Consider the following 24,895-nt stretch of genomic DNA (forward strand, 5'->3'; position numbering starts at 1 on the left):
CTTGCAGTATCCTGACAGTAGGGTGAAAGGCTATTGATGTTAAGAATACCAACACTGGCCTGACCGATGATTCCTTGGTTTTACATGATATAAGTTGCTTTCAGAAATCTTTTTTTCTTTCGATGTTGCTTTTAGCATAAAATTTCTGCTTCTATTCAATGTATGTTGTGGTCATTGGACTAAGCGCGTTTTGCTATTTCTGATTTAAAAACCTCTTCTATTCGTGAAAGTGAAGAAATAGTCCATACTTGCAGTGGAGTCGTAGATTAAGGTAAAATGAAAATTCTTCAGTCTCCCTCCACTTATTTATTAAACATTTAGTTAACTTAAAATTTAGCCCCAGGGTAGCACAAGCACTGTAGGTTCACCTACAGTGCTTGTGATGCAGAATGTAAACAAATAAAATTAAAAAAAAATTGAAAACAATAGTAATAAACAGAAGGTTTTTGATATGTAATCAAACCCTGGGGCGTGTGCCTGTTACCAATTTTAAACCTTTTACCAAAGTATATAGATTTCAAGCATAACATAATACAACAATAGTTGTATTATGTTAGACTGTGCTTTTACCCCTTGATGATGGACACCACTGTGTCCGAAAGATGTAGGGAATTTTAAGTTAACTAAATGTTTAATAAATAAGTGGAGGGAGACTGAAGGATTTTCATTTTACCTCTTCTATTCGGATCCACTTTCGGTATTCTTATATCCTACTACTATTATTATTATTTTATACCTTCACAGGGGATTTGCCATATGCAGCTCTTGGTAGGCATTTTGACTTGTTCTTCGATACTAACCTCGTATGGTTATCTTCGAGGTGAAGGCAATCTTGATGTTGAATTTTCTCTGAATTTCCCTTGATTTACATACAGATCGTTAGAAATCCTGTAGGATCCTCCAATTGCTGTGGCTCTTTCCTTGTTATTTCTGCTGCTTGACTAATACTTGTCTTTATTAATTTGCTGGGATACCCATTCTGCTGTAAGTCTTTCGTGATATTTTTTATTTTTTTTCAAATGTTTCTAAAAAGTTAGAAGGATATATCCCGACTCGAATCGACTATCGCCGCACCAATAACCAGGCAGCTAGTATCCGGCTGTGAAAAAATAAACATCATATAGTTCGCCCAGCGAATAGACATGGGCGGAAAGAATTTAAAGAATGCAGAAAACAAAAATCTGTGCCATTTCCGAGATTGTCGGACTTCATTTGCGAATTTCGTTATCTCTTATTCGTGAATTTTTTATTAAAAATGTGTTAAAATTTCTTTTAAATAGGACTAACTTCGCTAAACATATCTGGATATTATTGTTAGTTTCATAGTTTTACACTATCAATAGTCTATTTGTTAAATTAACGTTTTGATTAAAATACCTAAGGAATATTACGTTTTCAAATAACGACTAATAAGTGACAACAACGGCCTGGAGGACGCAATTTCGAGGTCAAGTGGTTGGGACCGTACCGACACTCGACGTACGCGATTTTTTAGTTGGTCAGCAATAAAATATTTAATTATGGCGTCTTGCTCCCCCACTTTTTTTCTTCCATCTATTTTGCGAATTTCACAACAGGTGTGGTATTCGTAATTGAATCTGGTTTTGATCATAGGCGTACAATATAATTTATAGTTTTTGGCACTGTCTGCTTCGATATTTGTGTTGTGCTTAAATTTTTCTTATTTCATTGACTTTATTACTACTTTTTTCTTGCGGTATATTTTGTTGGTGAAATTATTTTGTTAATATTTTTAATTATTTCAATGGCCAGTAATATACAATATTATGGAATTATTTAACAATTTTTTAATTAATATTAAAAAGCTGATATAAGGAAGTATTAATAAATTGTTATATCTACATACACATATTCTTAATAATGTTGCATTTAAAAACATTGCATCAGATATTTCATATCTAGGTATTTGTATATACAGAATGTCCAAATTCGAACAATCTGTTAGGTTATTGGCTACATAGGAGATAGCAGAGCCTTGCGGTTTTTGCATTGCTACTTTTTTATGAAATTAAATTTGCTATTGTCAAAAATTTAACAACTGTCATAGTTTTTATTCTACAGAGTGATTTTATTTATTTATATTTTATCTTGTTATTATATTTAATTGTATCTCCATTATTATTTAAATAAGGTTCTTTTCCTCTCATATAATTCTAATAGAAAGTATTGCACATCAGATAAGTGGGTGCTGGATAGTATAATGGACTCACTTATCTGATGTGCAAGGTGTTGCTCAAAAGGGAATTCAAAATTTATTTTTTTTATCTCAAAATTCTAAAATACTACAATAAAATAGATACATATGTAATTAATAAAATATATACGTGTTCTGTGGAAAAAACCCCAATAAATAAAAACTGTTTTTTAATTTTTCAAATTTTTAAATAATTACAGAGATACAAAAAAAGAGTCCCAAAATAATAGATTTTTAAAATTACCCTTTAGATTAAAAACTAGGACAACTTTCACATTTTAACAACGGCATATTTCGGATTATAAAAAAGTAGCATCGCAAACGACAAGCCTCATCTCTCAGGCTCAGGGTTTGAATCGGGTGATTGAGATGGCCAATTCAAAAGTTTATTTTTAACTTAAAATTTTTACTGCTAAACAACTTCTTTACGATTTTTGCGGTATGTTTTGGGTCGTTCTCTTGCTGGTAAACTCATCTTAGAGGCATATTATCTTCTACATAAAGTAGCATGACTGTCTCTAAAATGTTTAAGTAGATTTCTTTGGTTATAGTTTCTTTCACGTTAAAAATTCGACACCATTATAAGAAAAACAGCCCCAAAGTTTGGTATTTCCTCCACCATGCTTCACAGTACCTATGGTATGTCTAGGGTCGTATTCTTGCTTTTTATTCCTTCTTACAAATAGTCTTCCATCTGATCAAAATAAATTTATCTAAATTCTTTGTTGAAGATTTTTTTTATATTGAGAAAGAGTACTATTCTTGCAACTCTCTCCTGTGCAACAGTCTCCTGTACTAATATTCAATTTTAAATTTCTTTTAATTTCAACAGATGTCAAAAATGGGTCTTTGTGTACCTCACGTGCCATGATTTTATCAAGATATTCCGGACCACTTCGAGTTTCTGGCGGCTTATTTATTACATGTTGGTTCTTTAAAACTTGGAAATTAAACACGGTGACATTTTAAAAGCATTGCAAATAAACGCGTAACTTTTATTTTGACTTCCTAACTGAAGCGCTTTCTTCGGGACTAGGTACAATGCTTTGCGCGATCTATTATTATTATTTAATGCCGTTTACTAAATTTAAAAACAGATCTGATCACAACAAGAATTTAGAGACAACTGATAACAAGAATATCGAACGTAAAATAAATGGTATTACTCTTATTTTTTTGGTCAGAGGAATTAATTTACAAAAAGAATTTGTGAGATAAGAAAGTGCCAGGGCTTCGAATAAATATAAAAATAAGACCTTGGGTTTTTGGAAATATAGTGTTAATACCATTATACATATTGTAAAAAAAAATTGATCTATTTTTTTGGCTACCACTATATATAGATAGTAGCTCTCCCTTTTTAAAAACTTGCGAGCCGCCACTACTTTAAATTCAGTTTTAAAATTTACTTTACGTTAGAAATATACAGAGTGTTCATTTTCAAAAAAATTTTCAGAAAAATTCTCACCACGGATTTATCGAAAACCACTGTTTAAACCATCGCCTATATAACTGTTTGGCCAAAAAGGGGCAACATTTTAAACACTTATTGAAATAAAAACTGATATTTTCATGTTTTTGTTTTCTATCTGAACAAATTAAGATAAACAAAGATTTTTCTAATTTTCTCGAAAACGAATCGACCTATTTAAAAAAATCAAACGTCAAAATAAAAGACATCGAAAGACCTCTTAAACAAGCTCTTATTATTTACTCGATATCTCCAAAACAACCTGAATAAAACATTAGCTTAACGTGACTTTCTATGTAAATTTTAATACAACCACGTATCACATTCGTAGACATTATTTGCAGCCAAATAAAATGATAATTAATAATACTCGATAACATACTTTTGATACGATACAGTTTAATACCTAATTACATAAGATACTTTTTGGAAATAGAGAAATCGACAATCGATTCTCCTTATAGGTCCCTTGTACCGTAAGATATGCAAAAATAATGTATTATTTTCCAATCGATTAGAAAAGGAAGCCAAAAAGTATTTTTGACAAGTGACTTTTAATCTTTTTTGACCTTGTGTAAAGTTAGATAAAATCGAAGTCATAGTATAGCCATATACATCAGAGCCACAATTTTGGCATACCTCATGATATAGCACATATTATAAATTATTATTGTCCATCAGCAAAATATGATTACGGGAAAAATTTTAGTTAGTTGCTATAAGATGGTTCGTCTTTCTCTTTTCTGTGAGCTAAAAGTAATTCTATGCAGTTAAAATGGAAAGTTATTGAAATAAATATATTTAAAATCCGGCGATTATAAATTTTGAAATAATAATCGAAATCGGTGTTTAAAATTTATTCTTATTCATTAGAACAATCAATCTGTTATATAAAAGTTTTAAAAATCCATACAATTTTTTATTTTTTCGTTCGTTAATTGTCCATGAGGAAAGAAAAACAAAGAATTGTATTTGGCGTCAGCCTTTATCGTATACATTAATACACAACACTTTTTTGCTTGTAAATTAATTTTATTTCATCAAAAGAACACGCGCCTGAATTATATTACAAATTAAAAAAATACCATGTACATGTAAGGACGGAAGGACTTGTGGGTATAATAAATATATATTATTTTAGTATCTTAAGTCTACTTTTTAATAGATTTTGTCCTCCATTATTCATTAATGCTTTTGAACTAATGGTGTTTAGATAGTATATATAAATAAATACTTTTAAAATTTCAAACTATAATTTATTTTTTTAAATTTTAGTGGCCCCCAAGATTGATAGAAATGCATTCCTTGCCCTTAAAGTCAAAGTTGGCCAATCAATTGAGTTTAATGTTCCTGTGATAGGCGAACCACCACCAAGCAAAGAGTGGAAGCATAAGGAAGATATTTTATTTAACTCTAATAGAGTAAAAATTACTAATGAGGACTATAGAACGCAAATAAAAATAATTGATGCCCAGAGGTCTGATAGTGGACCATACACCTTAACAGTTAAAAATATAAATGGCAAAGATACTGAAACTGTCATGGTGACAGTATTAGACGTACCAACAGCTCCTGAAGGACCTCTTGTTGCCGACAATGTTACTAAGAGTTCACTGGATCTTCATTGGAGACCCCCCAAAGACGATGGTGGATCAGAAATATCTTATTATGCAGTTGAAAAACTTGACACAGAAAATATGAGATGGGTCCCCGCAGGCACTTCTATTGGCACATCAATGAGAGTTCCAAATTTAACTGAAGGTCATGATTACCAATTTCGTGTTCGGGCTGTTAACAAACAAGGTGAATCATTACCGTTAACCACTATTGAAAGTATTACTGCTAAGGATCCCTTTACTAAACCTGATAGACCTGGGGCACCTACCCCAACAGATTGGGATAAAGATCATGTAGATCTTGAATGGGCTGCTCCTAGAAAAGATGGAGGATCACCAATAACCGAATACATAATTGAAAAAAGACCAAAACATGGGTAAATAAATTTAAGAAATTTGTCACTCATTCGTTTTATTAATTGATTTTTTTTTAGATCCTGGGAAGAAGCTGTAAGAGTACCTGGCAACCAAACTAAGGGAACTGTGCCAAATTTAACTGAAGGGGAAGAATATACTTTTAGAGTCATTGCAGTCAATAAGGCAGGCAACAGCGAGCCAAGTGAGGTATCTATACCTGTAATCGCGAAGCCAAGATTTTTGGCTCCTTCATTCAATAAAGGTCTGCTCAAGGATCTTACTATTAAAGTTGGTCAAACATTCGGCTGGACTATACCTATTGAAGCTGCTCCAAAACCAATAGCAAAATGGTCTGTTAATGGAAAAGAAATTATTAATGATGACAGAGTTGATCACGCTGTTTATAATAACAAAGTTTCGATCGACGTTACGTCTGCGTTAAGAACTGATACTGGTAGATATACTCTAGTATTAAGTAATGATCTTGGCAGCTTTACAGCCTCGGCCCAAGTAACAGTCTTAGATAAACCGGGACCGCCTCAAGCTCCTTTGGATGTTAGTAATGTTACGAAAGAAAGTGCGAGGGTTTCATGGAAACCCCCACTTGATGATGGGGGATCGCCAATTCTTCACTATATTGTTGAAAAAATGGACGTATCTCGAGGAACCTGGTCAGATGCAGGAATGGCCACATTAACATTCCATGACATTACCAGATTAATTCATAAAAAAGAGTACTTTTTCAGAGTAAAAGCTGTAAATGCTATTGGAGAGTCTGAGCCCCTTGAAACGTCCAGAAGCTATATTGCTAAAAACGAATTTGGTATGTTAATTTTATTTAAACTTGAAAGTTAAACTTACATAAACATATGTTGTAGATGAGCCTAGTGCCCCGGGAAAACCAGCAGTTGTAGACTGGGATAAAGACCATATTGATCTTGAATGGACCGCACCAAAAAGCGATGGTGGTTCTCCTATCACCGGTTACATTGTGCAGAAAAAAGAAAAGGGTAGTCCATATTGGATAAATGCTGTTCATGTTCCGGCGAAGAAAACCACTTGCACTGTTCCTGATCTTTCGGAGGGTCAAGATTATGAATTTAGAGTTATTGCTACCAATACCGCTGGACAAAGTGAGCCCTCTGAACCTTCTGATGTTGTCACTGCTAAAGCTAGATTCTGTAAGTATTTTTGGACAAACAATAATGTTATCTCTTAGCATATTGCTTTTGAACCTGAAACGCAACATTGCGTAATTATTAACAATTGAAAGAAATTTTCACGAAAATCAATGATAAAAAATTTTGTGTAAAAGTGATAAATTTTAATATTTACCACCTAGAACTTCTTTTATGTTTTTGAATATATTATGTATAGAGTTTAATTAAGTGTATTTTATATTTCGAAATTGAAAATTAATTTTTTTATACGGGGTGATCAAAATCGTTACTCAAATAATTATATTTTCAATTTAATTTTGCACAATTTTTTTAAATAGAACGAATCCAGCAACGCCTATTTAGTTACGCATTTTGATAGAGCATTCTTTTATCTTCACTTTGATACCAACAAGTTTGCCTTTATCTCTAACCGTTTTCTCAAAACTTGTTCCCGAAGGAAGAATGGCATATTTTTCATTTCAGGCATTACATTTTTTTTTCAACATTTATTTTTACTTGAGAATGATTACGAAAAACAAACTAGAACAAAAACAGTTTTAAATGGAGAAATCAAATTGGTATTTAACAAGTCGGTTGTAGAAAATTGTTCAAAATGTCTACCGTTTTGCTCCAAATACGTTTTTAACTGCCCGAAGCGTAGCAGACAAAAAATCTTTCGCATCGTACATCTGGACATCTGCTATATACGTCTAAAAGACTCTTGTATGCGCTCCACCAAATCTTCCCTAGTTGTGGGTGCAATTCGATAAACTTCGGATTTAACACTTCCCCACAAGAAGAAATCCAGAGGCGTTAAATACGGTGACCCAGGAGGTTATCCAGTGGAACCTATCTAGTATAAAGTTTAATAACTATATATACTAAAGTTTATTTTTATAACTAACCTTGCCTTCCAATCTATCTATTACCAAATTTGCACTCAAGTGAGCTGGTGAACCATCCAACTATAACCACATCTGATGCCTTACAAAATCGGGAAAATCCTCTCTTAAGAAATTTAGAAAAACTTCTCCTGTTATACGATTTTGAAAAAAGTATGGACTAATAACAAAGTCAAGTATATTCCACCCCAAATACTGTTGTTCCTGTGTTGAAAATTATTGACAAAAACGATCGCTGGGGATTTTCTGTGTCGAAAAAATGAAAGTTATGTCGGTTCACAAAACCATTTCTGTGGAACGTCCATCAGTGAAGAACACAAATGTAAAAAATCCAGCTCATATTTCTAGAAAGTTATGTGGGCTTTCAACGTTCAAATGTTAAATTTAGATTTTATGTTTAGTTTTATTATTTGTATATTTTTGTTTTAGTGGCTCCCAAGATTAAAACACCACTTCATGATATCCGTATCAAAGCTGGACTGATTCTTCATATTGATATTGACTTCATTGGAGAGCCCTGCCCGGAGCCCACCTGGACCATTGGAAATAAACCTTTGGTAGCCAATGATCGCACAACAATTACATCAATAGGTTATCATACTGTTATTCATAGCGTTAATGCTAAACGTTCAGATAGTGGCTTGTATAATCTTTCAATTAAAAATAATTCAGGTATAGACGAAGGCTCATTTCAAGTTACAGTTCTCGGTAAGTTATTTATCTGACCTGGTTTGAGCATTTTGTCAGAAATTGGGTTAATTATATAGATCGCCCTGGCCCCGCTGAAGGACCTCTTGAATATGAAGAAGTCACAGCTCAAAGCGTAACATTATCTTGGAAACCACCAAAGGATAATGGTGGTAGCGAAATTACGTAAGTTTTTATATTTCTTTATTGGCATTGATGGTAAGTCACTAAAAAGGCATATTATTGCTGCATGAAGTATAGGTTTTAATTTATATTGTTTCTAATAACATAAAATATACTCAAAATGTATACCTGATACTTTGATACGATCGACAATATCGTTTTTTAGTGGCTATGTGATCGAGAAAAGAGATCTTACCCATGGAGGCGGGTGGGTGCCAGCTGTTAATTATGTCAATCCCAAATATAATCACGCTATAGTGCCAAGATTGCTAGAAGGAACTAAATATGAATTTAGAGTATTTGCTGAAAACTTACAGGGTCGATCGGATCCACTAAATACTGAAAAACCCATTGTGGCCAAAAACCAATACGGTAAAATTTAAATATAAATTTTAGAAGGGAATAAAATCAAATTAATGTTATTTTTTTAGACGTACCAGGCAAGCCGGGTAAACCTGAACTAGTTAACAGTGATAAGGATCACATTAAAATTAAATGGTCTGCTCCGATCAGCAATGGTGGCTCACCTATTATTGGATATGATGTCGAACGTCGCGATCGGGCCACAGGTAGATGGGTTAAGCTTACTAAAGAACCAGTAAGAACACAGGAATATTACGACGATCGTGTTCAGGAAGGACACCAATATGAATATAGGATATCAGCAGTCAACGCAGCTGGCAACGGAAAGCCTAGTGACGCTTCAAATGCTTTTATTGCTAGGTCCCTTAAAGGTACCTAAGAAAAGATTGTAGTTAATAAGGTTAATATTAATTTATGTATTTCAGAAAAACCAAAACTATGGTTGGATGGAATTATAGGAAAGAAAATAAAAGTGCGTGCAGGCGAGCCGATTAATATTGATATTCCGTTAACTGGTGCCCCAGCACCAAAGGTTGAATGGATAAAAAATAAGATTCAAGTCCCAGAAAGTAGCAGATTATACGTAAGTTTCCAAGATATATACGAGTTGATGACCGCAGAAAAGCCGCTAAGTAAATTTGTTACAGAAACAACACAAATACATTACATGGGTACTAAAATTTTATAAAAATATTAACAACTTAAAATGATAACCTATTCTGTGTAACGTTTTGCGGCTTTATTGTCGCCCTTTCCACATTGAAGAAATAAATCACAAATAAATATTAATTAATTTTTCATTTAATCGGACATAGTATAATAATAAAGGGGATTTTGATATAAAGGATGGAACATGTACAGGGTAACCATGTCCCTTAAATTATTAGTAAGATCAAAAGTTTTAGAACTCAAAACTATATTCAATCAAAATTTTGGTGGATTTTAAACTCATTTTTGGAAATTTTACACTTTATTTATATAGTATAATTTACTAGCTTTTTAATTAAAATTTTTTTTTTCATTTATTTTTACCATGATATTCTTTCATGTAGACGGAAACTAGTAGTGAGCACACACGTCTTCGAGTTGAGGCTTCAAATAGAGGTGATGCGGGCATTTATACTATAAGGGCCAAGAATGATTATGGAAGCGATGAGGCTGATATTGAAGTTATAGTAGTTGACAAGCCAGGAATACCCAAGGGTCCGCTTCAGTATACTGCAACTACTCAAGATACCGTTTCGTTATCATGGAATGCACCTGATGATAATGGCGGTGGTGATATAACTGGCTATATTGTAGAAATTTCTGAATATGGCCTAGACAGTTGGCGTCCATGTCCAGGCTTCTGTCCTAGACCGTCATTTACGGCCCGCAATTTAACTGAAGGGAAAAAGTACGTATTTAGAGTTCGGGCTGAAAATATCTATGGAGTATCCGAACCTCTGGAAGGAAAGCCGGTAGTTGCCAAGAGTCTATTTGACCCACCAGGTCCGCCAGATCAACCGGAAGTCGTCGGATATACTCCTAGTTCCTGTTCCCTAAAATGGAATCCACCAGTTTCCACTGGGGGTAAGCCAATTACTGGTTATATTGTTGAAAAACGTGAACGTGGAGGAGACTGGATCAAAGTTAATAACTATCCAACACCAAATGCTCAATATACTGTACAAGATTTACGTGAAGGAAATAAATATGAATTTAGAGTAACAGCAGTAAACGAAGCCGGCCCAGGTGAGCCGAGCAAACCTACAGAACCTATTATTGCTCAACATCAAAGATTCGTTCCCGGTACTCCCGAACCGCCTAAGGCCGACCGAACTACCAAAGATAGCGTCACACTGTCGTGGAGACCCCCGAAAAGTGACGGCGGCTCAAGACTTAAGGGTTACGTTCTGCAACAACGGCCCAAGGGTTCGGATGATTGGACGGATGTAAACTCTATTCCTATTAATGACACAGTTTACACTGTTCCCAAGCTTAAGGAAGGAGAAGAATATCAGTTTAGAGTAATTGCTGTAAATGATGTCGGAAAATCAGAACCTAGTAGGCCCAGCAACCCTATTCTTATCGAGGAACAACCCAACAAACCTCGTTTAGATTTAGGAGGTGTTCGTGATATAATTGTAAGAGCGGGTGAAGACTTTAGCATTCATATACCATACATAGGCTTTCCGAAACCTACTGCAGTATGGTTTGCTAATGATAAAGTACTAGATGAATCTGATAATCGTGTATTCCCACAACTTGCTGATGATTATGCAAGTGTAATTATTAAGAATTCTAAGAGATCCGATACGGGACAATACAGATTACAGCTGAAAAATCCATCTGGTTTCGACGCTGCCACAATTAATGTGAAAGTTCTTGATCGGCCAGGAAAACCTGAAAACCTCAGAGCTGATGAATTTGCTGGTGACTCCCTTACTTTGTACTGGCAGCCTCCTAAAGATAATGGTGGCGCAGATATCACTAACTATATAGTTGAAAAGAAGGAATCTAAATCATCGACTTGGACCAAGGTGAGCAGCTATGTGACTGTTCCATTCGTACGAATTCGAAATCTTACTCTAGGAAAAGAGTATGATTTTAGAGTTTTTGCTGAAAATCAATACGGTCAGTCAGAACCAACTGTTACCTCCGAGCCCATTAGAGCAAGGCATCCATTTAATCCTCCTGGAGCGCCCGGTGCACCGAGAGGAGTCGAAACTACGGAGGATTCAATTACCATACAGTGGTCTAAGCCACGACATGATGGTGGCTCTCCTATTACTGGTTACGTTGTAGAGAAAAGATTAATTACCGAAGATAAATGGAGTAAAGCTTCACATGCAATAGTACCAGATCTAAACCTTAAAGTAATCAACCTTATTGAGAACCATGAATATGAGTTCAGGGTTGCCGCCATTAACGCAGCGGGTCAAGGCCCATGGAGCTCTGCGTCAGATGCAATTTGCGCTAGGGCTGCTCCTTTTGCCCCTAAGATAACTTCTGATTTAAGTATTCGTGATATTATTGTAATAGCTGGAGAAGAACTAAAGATAACTGTTCCTTATGTTGCAACACCAAGACCAAAGTCCAGTTGGACCATCAATGGAGACGAGATTAGCGGAGATGATAGAATTAAATTTGAAACGACTGATATTGCATCTGTTTTCTATAATAAATGTGCCAAGCGTTCTGATACTGGTAGTTACACGATTAAACTGACGAATTCCATGGGATCGGATTCAGCATCTTGCAGAGTACTAGTTGTAGACAGACCTCAACCTCCTCAGGGGCCACTAGATATTTCTGATGTGACTCCCGATAACTGTTCGCTTGCTTGGAGGCCGCCACTAGATGACGGTGGAACTCCAGTTACTAATTATATTGTTGAAAAATTAGACACCAATGGAATTTGGGTTAAAGTAAGCAGTTTTGTGCGCAATACTCAGTACGATGTAATGAGTCTAGAACCTAATAAAAAATATAGCTTTAGAGTAAGGGCGGAAAATCAATATGGAATTAGTGATCCTCTCGAAAGCTCAGAACCTATTATTGCCAAATATCCATTTACAATTCCAGAACCGCCAAGTCCCCCTCGCGTAGTAGATTGGGACACCAACACTATTAATCTAGCATGGGACAGGCCAGTACACGATGGTGGTTCGCGCATTCAGGGATATAAGCTAGAATTCAGAGATGTACGTGAAACTCACTGGGTCAGTGCCAACGATTATCTTATTAAAGATACACACTTTGACCTGTATAATTTGACTACCGGCCAAGAATATGAGTTTAGGGTCCGTGCCAAGAATGCTGCCGGGTTTAGCAAGCCATCTGCATCGTCTTCAAGAATTAAACTCAAAGGCAAATTCAATATTCCCTCACCTCCTCGTAGTCCAAAAGTGACTAATACCGGTAAAGGTTATGTAGATCTGGCTTGGGAACCCCCAAGTTCTGACGGAGGTTCTAAGATAACGGGATACCTAATTGAAAAGAGAGAGATCGGAAGCCCTATATGGACTAAGTGTAATGATTATAACGTAACCGATACTAACTATACTGTCATGAATTTACAAGATAAAAGCGAATATGAGTTTAGAATATCTGCCATTAACGCAGCAGGAAAGAGCGAACCAAGTAGCTGCACATCACCCGTCAAAGTTTGCGAGGTTCTCGGTGGTGAGAAACCAGATTGGATTAGAAGATTACAAAATGTTTTAGCTCCGCTTAATAAATCCGTTAGCTTAGAGTGTGAAGCCACTGGCAAACCTGAACCAACATTCCGTTGGTTGAAAAACGGACGCGAAATAAAAGTGGGTGGAAGATTCAGAATGGAAACAAAGGCTGGAACTGCATGGCTTCACATTACGGATATTTTGGATATCGATGATGGTGACTATACATGTGAAGCCAGTAATTGTCTAGGAGCTGTTACTACAACTGCAAGGCTGAAAATTGGAAGTAAGTTTGTTTAAATAAAGTTCTTATAGTGTGATTGTAGAATGCTTCGGTAAAAACTTTTCGTTGACTTTTTCTTTTACATTTGTTGAGCCTAAAGAGTTTCTAGCAAGGCGCTGATTAATAGTAAATAGTAGTAAATCATCATTTTTACTAAAATAATAATTCGAATTTAATTGTTAATGTGAATCACCAATGGATGGAGGCGTTTAAAGAAATAACCAATTGATATACTGTGTGATCAAAAAATGCATCAACTACTTAATATTGTATATATTTTTTAAATTACATAACTGTTAGTAAGGTCAACAATAACCAACTACTAAATTTTTATTGCGAAAAAATTGCGTTTTCTTAGCCAAATTCAATAGTGTTCTGCCGACCCATTTAGACAAATACATTCTGCAGTTCGCCGAAACATGTTTTGATGAATTGATCTATAAAATCTGAGATATTTCATCTCACACAACCTCTAGAGCATCATGCAGGTGTTGTAAATTCATTGGAAGATTCAGCATTATTGCTATCATCATATCCCGGACGTTCCATGGGCGAACGCGTGGGCTGTGAGAGAATATTAATATCGCCGTCGTGAAGTTAATATAATGTAAACGCTGGAGTATAGGACTGGAATTTGCCTTTTGGAAATGTAAAATTATCCAGCCGCCTACTTCCCCCTTGGTTCTCCCACAAGTAATGGTTGCTATATTATTTCCAACGGTCTATCAAATGTGCGATGCCTCATGTAGGCTAATAATGTAACCTCTTTTACATTTACCTAATTATTAATGCTTTGAAGTTCTGAAATTTGTAAACTTTATTTATTTACTTTTTTTGAAATGCAAAATATAAGCATTTTTTGCAGAGTTCGCCAAAGACATGATAAAAACTTATTTTATAGCTAAAAAATATATATGGACAGAAGTTGGTAAATAAATTTCTATTTCTGTCTAATGATTCAATTTTTTGTCACGCCGTATATATTTGATATGCCTTGATTTTCTTTGCGTCGGACTGGTGAAGCAATAACCTGGAAATGTAAATTGTAAGAATGATGATTTATAAGTAAAATCTATTATTAATATTACAAATTTTTGAATAAATTATGAAAATATTTTTAACTCTGTAAACATTATTATTTTACTCACAAATTCCTTACTATTGTTAAAATAAAAATGTATTTTAATACGTCGCGTATTTTAAATAAAATTATAATACATTCATAATTTAGTATAAAAACAAGTGCACTATGCTAATTATATTGTTTCTTGTAGATCCTCCAAGAATTGAGCGGTTACCTGGTGATCTCTATCTTACAGAATTAGATAACTCCAAAATTAAAATTTATTATTCAGGCGATCAGCCATTGGAGATATCTCTAACAAAGAATGGTGAAACTATTACGGAAGATTCTCATATTAGATTTACTATATTTGATGACTATATAACAATAATTATTAAGGATATTAAGAAATCCGATGCAGGAAACTACAGCATAACATTAAAGAATGACAGCGGAAGTGCAACTGGAAGCTTCCCAGTATACATTACAGGTCTTCCAGGACCACCAAATGGCCCATTAGAAACGACCGACATTACAAAACATACTTGTACATTGAGCTGGAAACCACCTTCTTATGATGGCGGCTTACGAGTAACTCATTATGTGATAGAAAGAAAAGATATTGTTGGAACACATTGGATAACTGCATCAAGCACTTGTAGAGATACTACGTTTATTGTTCAAGGATTAACGGAAGGTCAAGAATACCTATTTAGAGTAATGGCTGTAAATGGGAATGGTATGGGTCCACCATTAGAAGGCATAAATCCAATCAAAGCTAAAGCACCATTTGATCCACCATCACCACCTGGTATTCCTACGGTTACTCAAGTTGGTGGTGATTTTGTTAATTTAGAATGGACTAAGCCAGTAAATGATGGAGGAGCGCGTATTCAAGGGTACTGGATAGATAAACGAGAAGTTGGTCAACTTGCCTGGCAACGAGTAAATATGGCAATATGTCTACCAACACAAATCAATGTATCGAATCTCATTGAAGGCCGACAGTATGAGTTTAGAGTATTCGCTCAAAATATTGTTGGCCTTTCGGAACCTTCTTCCAATTCAACTTCTATTGTTATTAAAGATCCTTTGGCTCCTACACCGCCAGAAATTATCCGACCTCTTAAAAATGCTCAGTGCATTGAAAATCACAATGCCAAATTCGAATGTTCTATCATTGGTGTACCCTCACCTACTATAACTTGGTACAAAGGAGCAAGAGAAATTACAAATGGATCAAGATATTACATTTATAGCGAGGGAGAAGTTCATCACCTCGTGATTCATGATGTATTTGGTGAAGATGCTGATGAATATGTCTGTCGGGCATCAAACAAAGCTGGTGTCAAATCCACACGAGCGGAATTGTTAATAATGAGTAAGTATTATACAACTTGTTTAAAATATATGACCTGTTTCATGGAGAATCTTTTTTCAAGTTAACATTGTCCTTACGTATCCTTGATTAAGGCTCTTTATTGGTCTATTTCATTTATTTATCCGGGCTCATCTAGATTCACACTTTTAATTTTACTAGGATATGTACTTAAATAGAAAGAAAATTAAAAACGGACATATTAAATTCCTGATGAATTAAAAATATTTTAAATTATTAGTGTCATATTAAATTTAGTTAAAAATTTTACTTCATTAATTACTTAGTGAATTTATATGTCTTTATTTTAACTTTATTTCTAATGTTAGACAATTTTTTTAAATTAAAAAAGAACTACTAATCAACTGTCAATCGTATACAAATGTCAAATAAAAATTTATAAAACTTGTGCATACCAGATTGGAAAAAATGTATATAAACGTACCTTGATAATCAAACATGTAACTTTTTTCTCCTCCTTTGCAAGTATAAATTCAGACTGAATTATTTTCCTATAAGAATCTAACAGAAATAATAAAAATATTGTATGTTCTTGTAATTTTTGTTAATTATACTTAATTTTTTTTCAGCTGCACCTAAACTAAACATTCCACCGCGGTTCCGTGATAGTGCATACTTTGATAAGGGTGAAAATGTCATTATCAAAATTCCATTTACTGGATTCCCCAAGCCTAGAATTTCCTGGGTAAGAGAAGGTGAAATTATTGAATCAGGAGGGCACTACCATGTTGAAGTTAAAGATAGACATGCTATTCTTACCATAAGGGATGCTAGTAAGTTAGATAGCGGCCCATACAAAATAACAGCTGAAAATGAGCTTGGTCAGGATACAGCTATTATTAAAATTCAAATTGCTGACCGTCCAGACCCTCCAAGATTCCCGGCAGTAGATAATATTGGATCTGATTCATTAGCACTCAGCTGGAAAGCACCGGTCTGGGATGGTGGAAGTAATATTACAAATTATATGGTGGAAAGGAGAGAACATCCTCTTTCAACATGGATAAGAGTTGGTAATACTCGTCTTACTACTATGGCCGTAAGCGGATTGACACCTGGGCATGATTATGAGTTTAGAATTTATGCCGAAAATATATATGGAAGGTCGGACCCATCTGATGTAAGTAACACTGTATCAATGAAATCTACTATCAAGAAAAAGGTTGAAAAGAAGAAGTATGATGTTGATGAGACAGGTAAAAAGATTCGAGAATCACATAAAGAGCCATCTAAAGACTATGACAATTATGTGTTTGACATCTATTCTAAATTTGTTCCTCAACCTGTTGAAATTAAATCCAAGAGCGTATATGATGATTATGATATCTTAGAGGAAATCGGTACTGGTGCATTTGGCGTTGTTCATAGATGTCGTGAAAGGAAGACAGGAAACATATTTGCCGCCAAATTTATTCCAGTATCCCATACAATAGAGAAGGAATTAATACGAAAAGAAATTGACATTATGAACCAACTGCATCATCCCAAGCTCATTAACCTTCATGATGCATTTGAAGACGATGACGAAATGGTACTTATATATGAATTCTTGTCAGGTGGAGAATTATTTGAACGTATTACAGCGGAAGGTTATAGTATGTCCGAAGCTGAAGTAATTAATTATATGAGACAGATTTGCGAAGGTATTAAGCATATGCATGAAAAGAATATAATTCATCTTGATATTAAACCAGAAAATATAATGTGTCAGACTCGTAAGAGTACAAACATTAAGCTTATCGATTTTGGACTCGCAACTAAATTGGATCCAAATGAAGTCGTAAAGATTTCCACTGGTACAGCGGAATTTGCAGCTCCAGAAATCGTTGAACGAGAACCAGTTGGCTTCTATACCGATATGTGGGCAGTTGGTGTGTTGGCTTACGTTTTACTTAGTGGGCTATCACCATTTGCTGGGGATAACGATATTGAAACCTTAAAAAATGTTAAAGCTTGTGATTGGGACTTTGATGAAGAAGCTTTTTCAAATGTATCTGAGGAAGGAAAGGACTTTATTAGGCGATTGTTGCTTAAAAATAAAGAGTAAGTACTTTTTAACATTTATAAAGAGGTACTGATTATAATAAATTGATTTTTAGAAAACGTATGACCGCCCAAGAATGTCTGCTACATACCTGGTTAGCTGGCGATCACAGTGATAGAACGAAAACTATAGACCAATCAAAATACTTAAAGATTCGTGATAGAATACGTGCCAAATATGATGCTTGGGACTCATTCGCATTACCGATTGGACGCCTTTCTGAATATTCGTCGTTGCGGAAATTACTTATTGAAAAATACCGGATTCATGATACATACTTTGGTAAGACTGAATAAATGTATTATATTCTTGGAATATACATAATTTTTTTTATTTTTTAGACCGCAGACAAGCAGCCCCCAGGTTCGTCATCAAGCCACAAAGTGCTTTTTGTTACGAAGGTCAAAGTGTGAAGTTCTACTGCAGAGTTATTGGTGTCGCTACTCCTACAGTTAGCTGGTATCATAACAACTTGGAATTAAGGCAAAGCGTTAAGTTCATGAAGCGATATGCTAACGACGATTATTACTTTATTATCAATAGAGCTAGATTACAAGATCGTGGGGAATATATTATTCGGGCTGAAAATCATTACGGGGCCCGGGAAGAAGTCGTGTTTCTAAATGTCCAACGTGAGTATAACAAAACTTTTCTACTAATAGTAATACTGTCTTCACGAAACTTGTAAAGTTATCACTTTCATAATTTTAGCATTGCCAAAAGTTGTACCAGAATATAAGCCGGAAGTTCCACTTGTTAGAAAACGGGAGGCTCTGCCATATACCTTTTGGCAGGAAGAACAAGAATGCGCTCCTAGTTTTACATTTTTGCTTAGACCGAGAGTCATGCAAGAACGTGATACGTGTAAATTATTATGCTGTCTTAGTGGTAAGCCATTCCCTACCGTCAAATGGTATAAGGATAAACGGGAACTTAGCAAGTATGACTATTCAATGTCACATTCTGATGGAGTCATTACAATGGAAATATCAGGGTGTAGGCCATCAGATTCCGGAAAATATACTTGTGTGGCAACTAACAAACACGGCCAAGATGAAACTTCTTGCGTTGTGATTGTTGAAGGCGAAACAAGCACAGAAGAGCAAACAAAAATGGCAGAAAGGATATTGCATTCCGGCGACAGAAAATATATTGAGAATCCCATAAAACCAGCTCCAATCCCTGTAAATATTAGAAAACAAGTAACACAGCCCAATCCTATATCATCTAAATCAACAAACGCCAGTACTACTAGTCTTGCTCATTCATCATCAACGCTGAGCGTTGGTGATGAGAAGAGGCCTAGAAAATATGGCCGACTAGACTCTACAGGCAGTTCGAATAGATCAAGGAGTGCTACTAAGGAACTAGCACGTAAGTAAATAAATACTAATAAAACTAATGTATTTAGAAATGCAAATATTTTATATAGGGTCTTTTCGACTTAATATAACCATAAATGTTTAAATTTAATTCAATGCAACAAATTTTGTGCATAAATATTTTAACCATAATAAGACTTTTTTTTTGAATATGGAAGGTAGTAGAGAGTAGAAGTTTTATGTGGCTTATTACATTAGAGTAACTTTTAAGCTTGCAAGGATATTGCAAAATGTATATTTATTTACAAAAGGAAATTTATAAGAGAATAAGGATTTTCGCCGCTTAAATTTAATAATGTAGTGGCGTTAAGTTAAATTAACATATGATACATTGTAGTTCCTCCGGATTCTTCGATGGCGCCTCCACAATTTTCAAAAGGCCTTCAAGACTTAGAAGTAAATGATGGAGATCGGTTAGCGTTAACGACTCATGTTCAGGGAGATCCGGAGCCTCAAGTAGAGTGGACCAAAAATGGAAAACCATTAAGTTCTTCAGAAGTAATTGATCTCAAATATAAAAATGGAATTGCTAAGTTATTAATAAATGAAGTTTATCCTGAAGATGAAGGCATATATGTGTGCAAGGCAACCAACTCTATGGGCACTGCAGAGACCACTTGTAAACTCAGTGTCAAATGTAAGATGTAAACTTATACCAAATATTTTTAAAATTCGCAGTGTACTGCATTTTAGCATTTTTAAGTGGCCAATTATATATACCAGATTTCGAGTTATACAAGCGCAAATTTTCAATTTTTAGTACTATTTTTTAACTTCTCTTTTCAGTAGTGTTATTTAAAATAATATTGACTAAAATATTTTTAATTTATTTCAGTATTAACTAATCCGACAAATGGTAAAAAGAAAGCTGAAGACAAACCTCCGACGATAGTGAGTCACTTAGATTCCGCCTATGTAAAAGATGGGGAGCCGGTGACAATCTCTTGTCGAATAATAGGAACTGATAAATTTGATGTAATATGGCTGCACAACAACAAAGAAATTAAACCTAGCAAAGACTTTCAATATATAAATGAAGCAAATATCTACAAATTGATAATTGCGGAAATTTACCCAGAAGATTCAGGAGTATACACCTGTGAAGCATTCAATGATGCTGGAGAAAGTTTCAGCAGTTGTACATTAAATGTAATTGTTCCTGGCGAGCAGCCTAAGAGTCCTATGTTCAAAACATTCCCGATTTCCGCCACGGTATCAGAAGGCGAAGTAGTCACATTCGTTGCTGAAACCGAAAGTGAACCTTTGCAAATAAGCTGGCTTAAGGACGGTAAACAAATTAAAGAAAGTAGCTCGAAATATAAGTTTACCGCAGATGGAAAACGGTATACCTTGCAAATAGTATCATGTGACCCGAACGATATTGGTCAGTATCAGGCCAAAGCTATTGGCAAAAAAGGGGAAAGTTTAGCGGCGTTTTCACTCAACGTTGTTCCAGCTAGTCAGCTCTAAGCTCTTAATTTAAACTTTTTAATTTTTGCTAGCTAATTAACGAACGACTTCTTGCTCCATTATGTTTTATTTTATTGTAAAAATATTTTTTAAGAATTTTGTATAAAATGACCAAAATAAAAAAAATTGCTTGAAGCGCCATTAGCATCCTCAAACTCCTTTTCTCTGTAATGGCGTTACAAGCATGTTTTTTAATCTTTATATGTATTTTTTCGATTCGAGTATAGAAGCACTTTATGGCTTTCGATAAAGGAGCAAATTTAACGAGAAATTAGTTATTTTAGTGTGAAAGTGCTTAGGGCATAATGTCATAACGCCATAATTATTCAGTATTTTATATTCATCTTTTACATGCATTATTGCTTACGCATAGCCGTACTGAAAAATTGTATCATAATATGTAAAAATAAACCTATAATTTTTAATTTTATCAGTATTTTTTTTCCTTCCCGGGACTCGTTCATTTTTCACTCTTGAGTGCATCTCCGCCTGTGATAGACTTATTGTGCTAATACTACACAAGCCTTTACAGACTTTTTGTTGCTGTAGTATTTAGTGTTTCTAGGTCTGGTGTGTCCCCAAATATTTGTTGCCTTCTGCTCACAAGCGCAGATCATGTGTCGGACCAGAAACTATTTCTTTTTACAAAGACTGGTTATTCTATTCTTCGCATGGATACACATTTTCGAAGGATGAATCAAAGTTATATCTGGGAATCATGTTATTCGACATCATTTCTAATGGTTTATCATCAGAGATCGTCTGGATTCTTTGATGTCCTGTCAAATCGAGACGAACAAAAATTCTTAGTTTATTAATGTATCTATCATAGATCAGTACACATACAAATTAGGTAAATAATATTCTGCTATCCAAAAAAAAACTATTACAAAAACTTTTCTGGAAAATAATTACTCAATTGACATACTCAAGACCTCTTATTACTTATTTGTTTTAAGTATCTGCTCTCTCACAAGTTTCTGCCAAATTATTCGCCTTGCGGCTTACTATATTCCATTCCTCGGTTCAGGCTTTCATGCGGGAACGGAATCTAGCTTCTTCTATTAGGGTGTATGCGATCAATTATAGGCATTTTGCTAGATCTTTGAACCCAAGGATAGAAAAGCCAAGCCTCTCAAAAATATTTTTCAGGCTATCCAGAGTTTGTTCCAGCTATTATATCATCCGTGTCGTAGTCCCTGATAAGAACGACGCGATGCTCCGAGAAACTGAGTGAACTTCTCACTCGACGATAATACCAGATTCTTACCCGATTTATCCTTAATGAGTTGCCCTGATCCTTACTGAAAATATTTTCTGGTTCAAGCGATCAAGAACCATCGCTTAATAACATCTACCAACAGTTAACATTAACAGTGGTAACAACAGTTAGATAGTATTAGGTGTTCTGTATGATTGTTAGAACTCCTGAGGCGTTTAGTTACCTACCTAGATTCCTAGGGAGTCGACAGGTCTTAGTGAGGCCTCTGTTCTCACTCTGCTTTGTATGCACCCCTTGTCATTTCCTCGGTCAATCAACCGATCACGTGAGAGACATCGCGTTTAAATTAGGAAAATGTTTGTGACATCAGTTTAATTTTATTAACTAACTAGTCAGTTTGTCTCTAGTTTTTAGCCTCGGAAGTTTCGCAAATTATTCTGTCCTAAGCCCCTAGGCCTCTGCAGTGTCTGTTTGTTGGTGTCTTCTCTATATGGCCCATAAAATACCCACTATCCAGGAACGCTATGCCCAACTATTACGCTCTGTGCTATTCATCTTATCAGCACATGTAACATTGCATAGAACATTGAGGTTAGACCGGAAATATTAGACTGAAATTCGGTTAATGTCCAGTTTAGTAACCTACACGTCCATCACCTGCAAGATGCATCTCTGCATAGTGCACCTTGCGGGCAAATACTGAAGCAGATTGGTCTCACGGTACACCACAGTACCCCTTAGTATTTTAATTTCTATTTTAAATATTGGCATTATTTAAAAAAAAAATAAAAAGCCTTTATCGGATTACATCATACTACGGATATATCATTTAGGCTTGGAACTGATTAAAATCATGTAAGACATAAGAATTGAAGCGTGTTGTAGAAAACATGCAAATATTATTGATGAAGCCATAGAAAACTTGCAAAACGAAGAACAAACAAAGATAAAAATACTAATGATGAGGGGATCAGTGTGATCCCTTTTGCAGACCCTCCTTTAATATTATGGCCAGGCGACTCGTTTTCCTCATAAAGGAGACCAAGCCTTCCAAGTCTACGTTTTTTAGTTCCTCGCGTGGTAAGAAGAGAGATCCGATAGTTTCGCTTCTTAGTCTAGTCTTCTTTTCTTTCTAATCTTTAGAACTGACATATAAAATTATACGAAGCTGCATTATCTGCCTTACTGCTTGGCGATAACGGACTACAAACCATATCTACAAGAACTACGAACCAGACCTGTAATAAGTAGGACTGCTATCATTTCTTTATGATGAGTTAGCATTCAAGTTGCAATCGGCACCTAGTTTTTGTCCAATTTTTCCCATGCCCAGTTATCATAAGAAACATATCTTTTACTTAGTCCGATATAAGACTCGCACCCTATAGAGAAAGGGCCCGACTTTTGCGAATTCGTGGCCTGGCTTATTACCCCTTACGCTGTGTTCTGGAATACAGTTTAGTCGGACCTATTTTGTCTACTTTTGTTTGAGTTCGTGTCTCCTGAGTTGACTTAGAAAGTAGTTATGATCTAAGCGGGCATAGCTATTCAAACCAATACTAGTATTTGTATCATCGTCTCAATCTTTTACACCCACGCCCCAGTCTAGTGAGGTGAGGGATTCTTAGTTTCGTGCACAAAAGTCTGCATCTCCATAGGATCAGCTAAAAACCGGCTACGGGTTGGAAGGGGGTCTGGGAATAGGTTTAGGGACAAAGTAAAGGGCAAAGAACAACCACTTGAAACGCAACCAACAGATGCTTAACTCAACTTGTACCGTATCCCTGCAGTTTTAGATCAATTTTGAGATAGTTTTTGATGCTTCGATGGTCTTTAAGATAAGTAACTACTGTTGGTATATACAAGGTGACAATTTAAAAATTTGAAATTCCCATATATTAGGAACAAAAAACTTAATAAAAAAAACCTAAAAACAGTTTCTATAAAAAGAAAGGAGAACAAGAACAAGCATTTTATCTCATCCTTAACTGTAACTGCTTGTACAAGGATTAAAACTTAGACAAAAGTTCCTGACTAAAAAACAAGGTTTTTTAAGTAATATTGGTAACTTTTAGTGATAATAAAATCATAAAACTAAAAACCAAAACACCTATAAACATATTGCATTACAATTCAAAAAAACCACCACGCGTGTCATGTATCTAATGAAAGACAATGAAAACACGATTAAAACGAGACGATAATACGTAACGTAACTTGTGATTTAGCCGCTTGTTTCAGGATCGTATAAAGACGTCTTCCACAGACGTCAAAGTGACGTTGCTAAAAGGACGTCTCCTGGATATCATGTTAGATAACAAGCGCCTATTTTTATAAAAAGGACTGAATTTATGTCTTTGGCCGAAAAGAAGATCTAACCTAGAAACCTAAAAATGACGTCGTTTAACGTCATTTGACGTCATCTTGCTACCTGGGAGACCTTTCTAAATCTGGTGTATATTCCTTACAATGTGCAGATTGTTCTGCTGTTTATTTTATGGTTGTCAAGCATGAGGCGTTTTGTCAAGAAATACGTTGAGTCGTGTCTAAAGTGTCAATTTTAAAAGCACCGTTCTGGGAAAAAGGAAGGCATGCTACATCCCGTCTCTAAGATAGATATACCATTTCATACTCTTCATATAGAGTCGGGTCTCCAACGAGGGATATAACCGATCGAGGTACTGCTTTTACATCACATACATTTAGGCTATTTTGTGACAATTATGGTGTGAAACATATCTTAAACGCAGTAGCTACGCTGCGGTCGAACGATCAGTGCGAATGGTATAATCGGACCATACTTAATGCCCTCGCTGTAACGGCAGCGGGAAATCCAGAAGATCGTTAAGACGAGCATGTGAAACCGATTCAGTGTGCGATTAATTGTACTGTCACTAAGAGTACTGCGGTGTCGC

General features: G+C 35.2%; 1 protein-coding gene across 13 annotated transcripts in view; it reads left to right on the forward strand.

Annotated features, from left to right (window-relative positions):
* The window catches only part of LOC126748994 (twitchin), a 96,018-nt gene extending 74,832 nt beyond the window's left edge, over window positions 1–21,186 (forward strand). For all 13 annotated transcript variants that reach the window (XM_050458581.1, XM_050458571.1, XM_050458572.1 and 10 more), the window contains 16 exons: window positions 4,962–5,679; window positions 5,737–6,482; window positions 6,538–6,840; window positions 8,151–8,429; window positions 8,489–8,594; window positions 8,758–8,963; window positions 9,023–9,325; window positions 9,380–9,537; window positions 10,007–13,403; window positions 14,675–15,844; window positions 16,432–17,905; window positions 17,962–18,188; window positions 18,248–18,538; window positions 18,618–19,280; window positions 19,626–19,925; window positions 20,124–21,186. In XM_050458581.1, coding sequence (XP_050314538.1) covers window positions 4,962–5,679; window positions 5,737–6,482; window positions 6,538–6,840; window positions 8,151–8,429; window positions 8,489–8,594; window positions 8,758–8,963; window positions 9,023–9,325; window positions 9,380–9,537; window positions 10,007–13,403; window positions 14,675–15,844; window positions 16,432–17,905; window positions 17,962–18,188; window positions 18,248–18,538; window positions 18,618–19,280; window positions 19,626–19,925; window positions 20,124–20,758 — 10,976 coding nt within the window. In that variant the 3' untranslated portion in view covers window positions 20,759–21,186. The remainder of the gene's footprint in view (window positions 1–4,961; window positions 5,680–5,736; window positions 6,483–6,537; window positions 6,841–8,150; window positions 8,430–8,488; window positions 8,595–8,757; window positions 8,964–9,022; window positions 9,326–9,379; window positions 9,538–10,006; window positions 13,404–14,674; window positions 15,845–16,431; window positions 17,906–17,961; window positions 18,189–18,247; window positions 18,539–18,617; window positions 19,281–19,625; window positions 19,926–20,123) is intronic.
* The last annotated feature ends 3,709 nt before the right edge of the window (window positions 21,187–24,895 follow it).

Source organism: Anthonomus grandis, chromosome 22, assembly GCF_022605725.1.
Source record: "Anthonomus grandis grandis chromosome 22, icAntGran1.3, whole genome shotgun sequence".
Taxonomy (NCBI): Eukaryota; Metazoa; Arthropoda; class Insecta; order Coleoptera; family Curculionidae; genus Anthonomus; species Anthonomus grandis.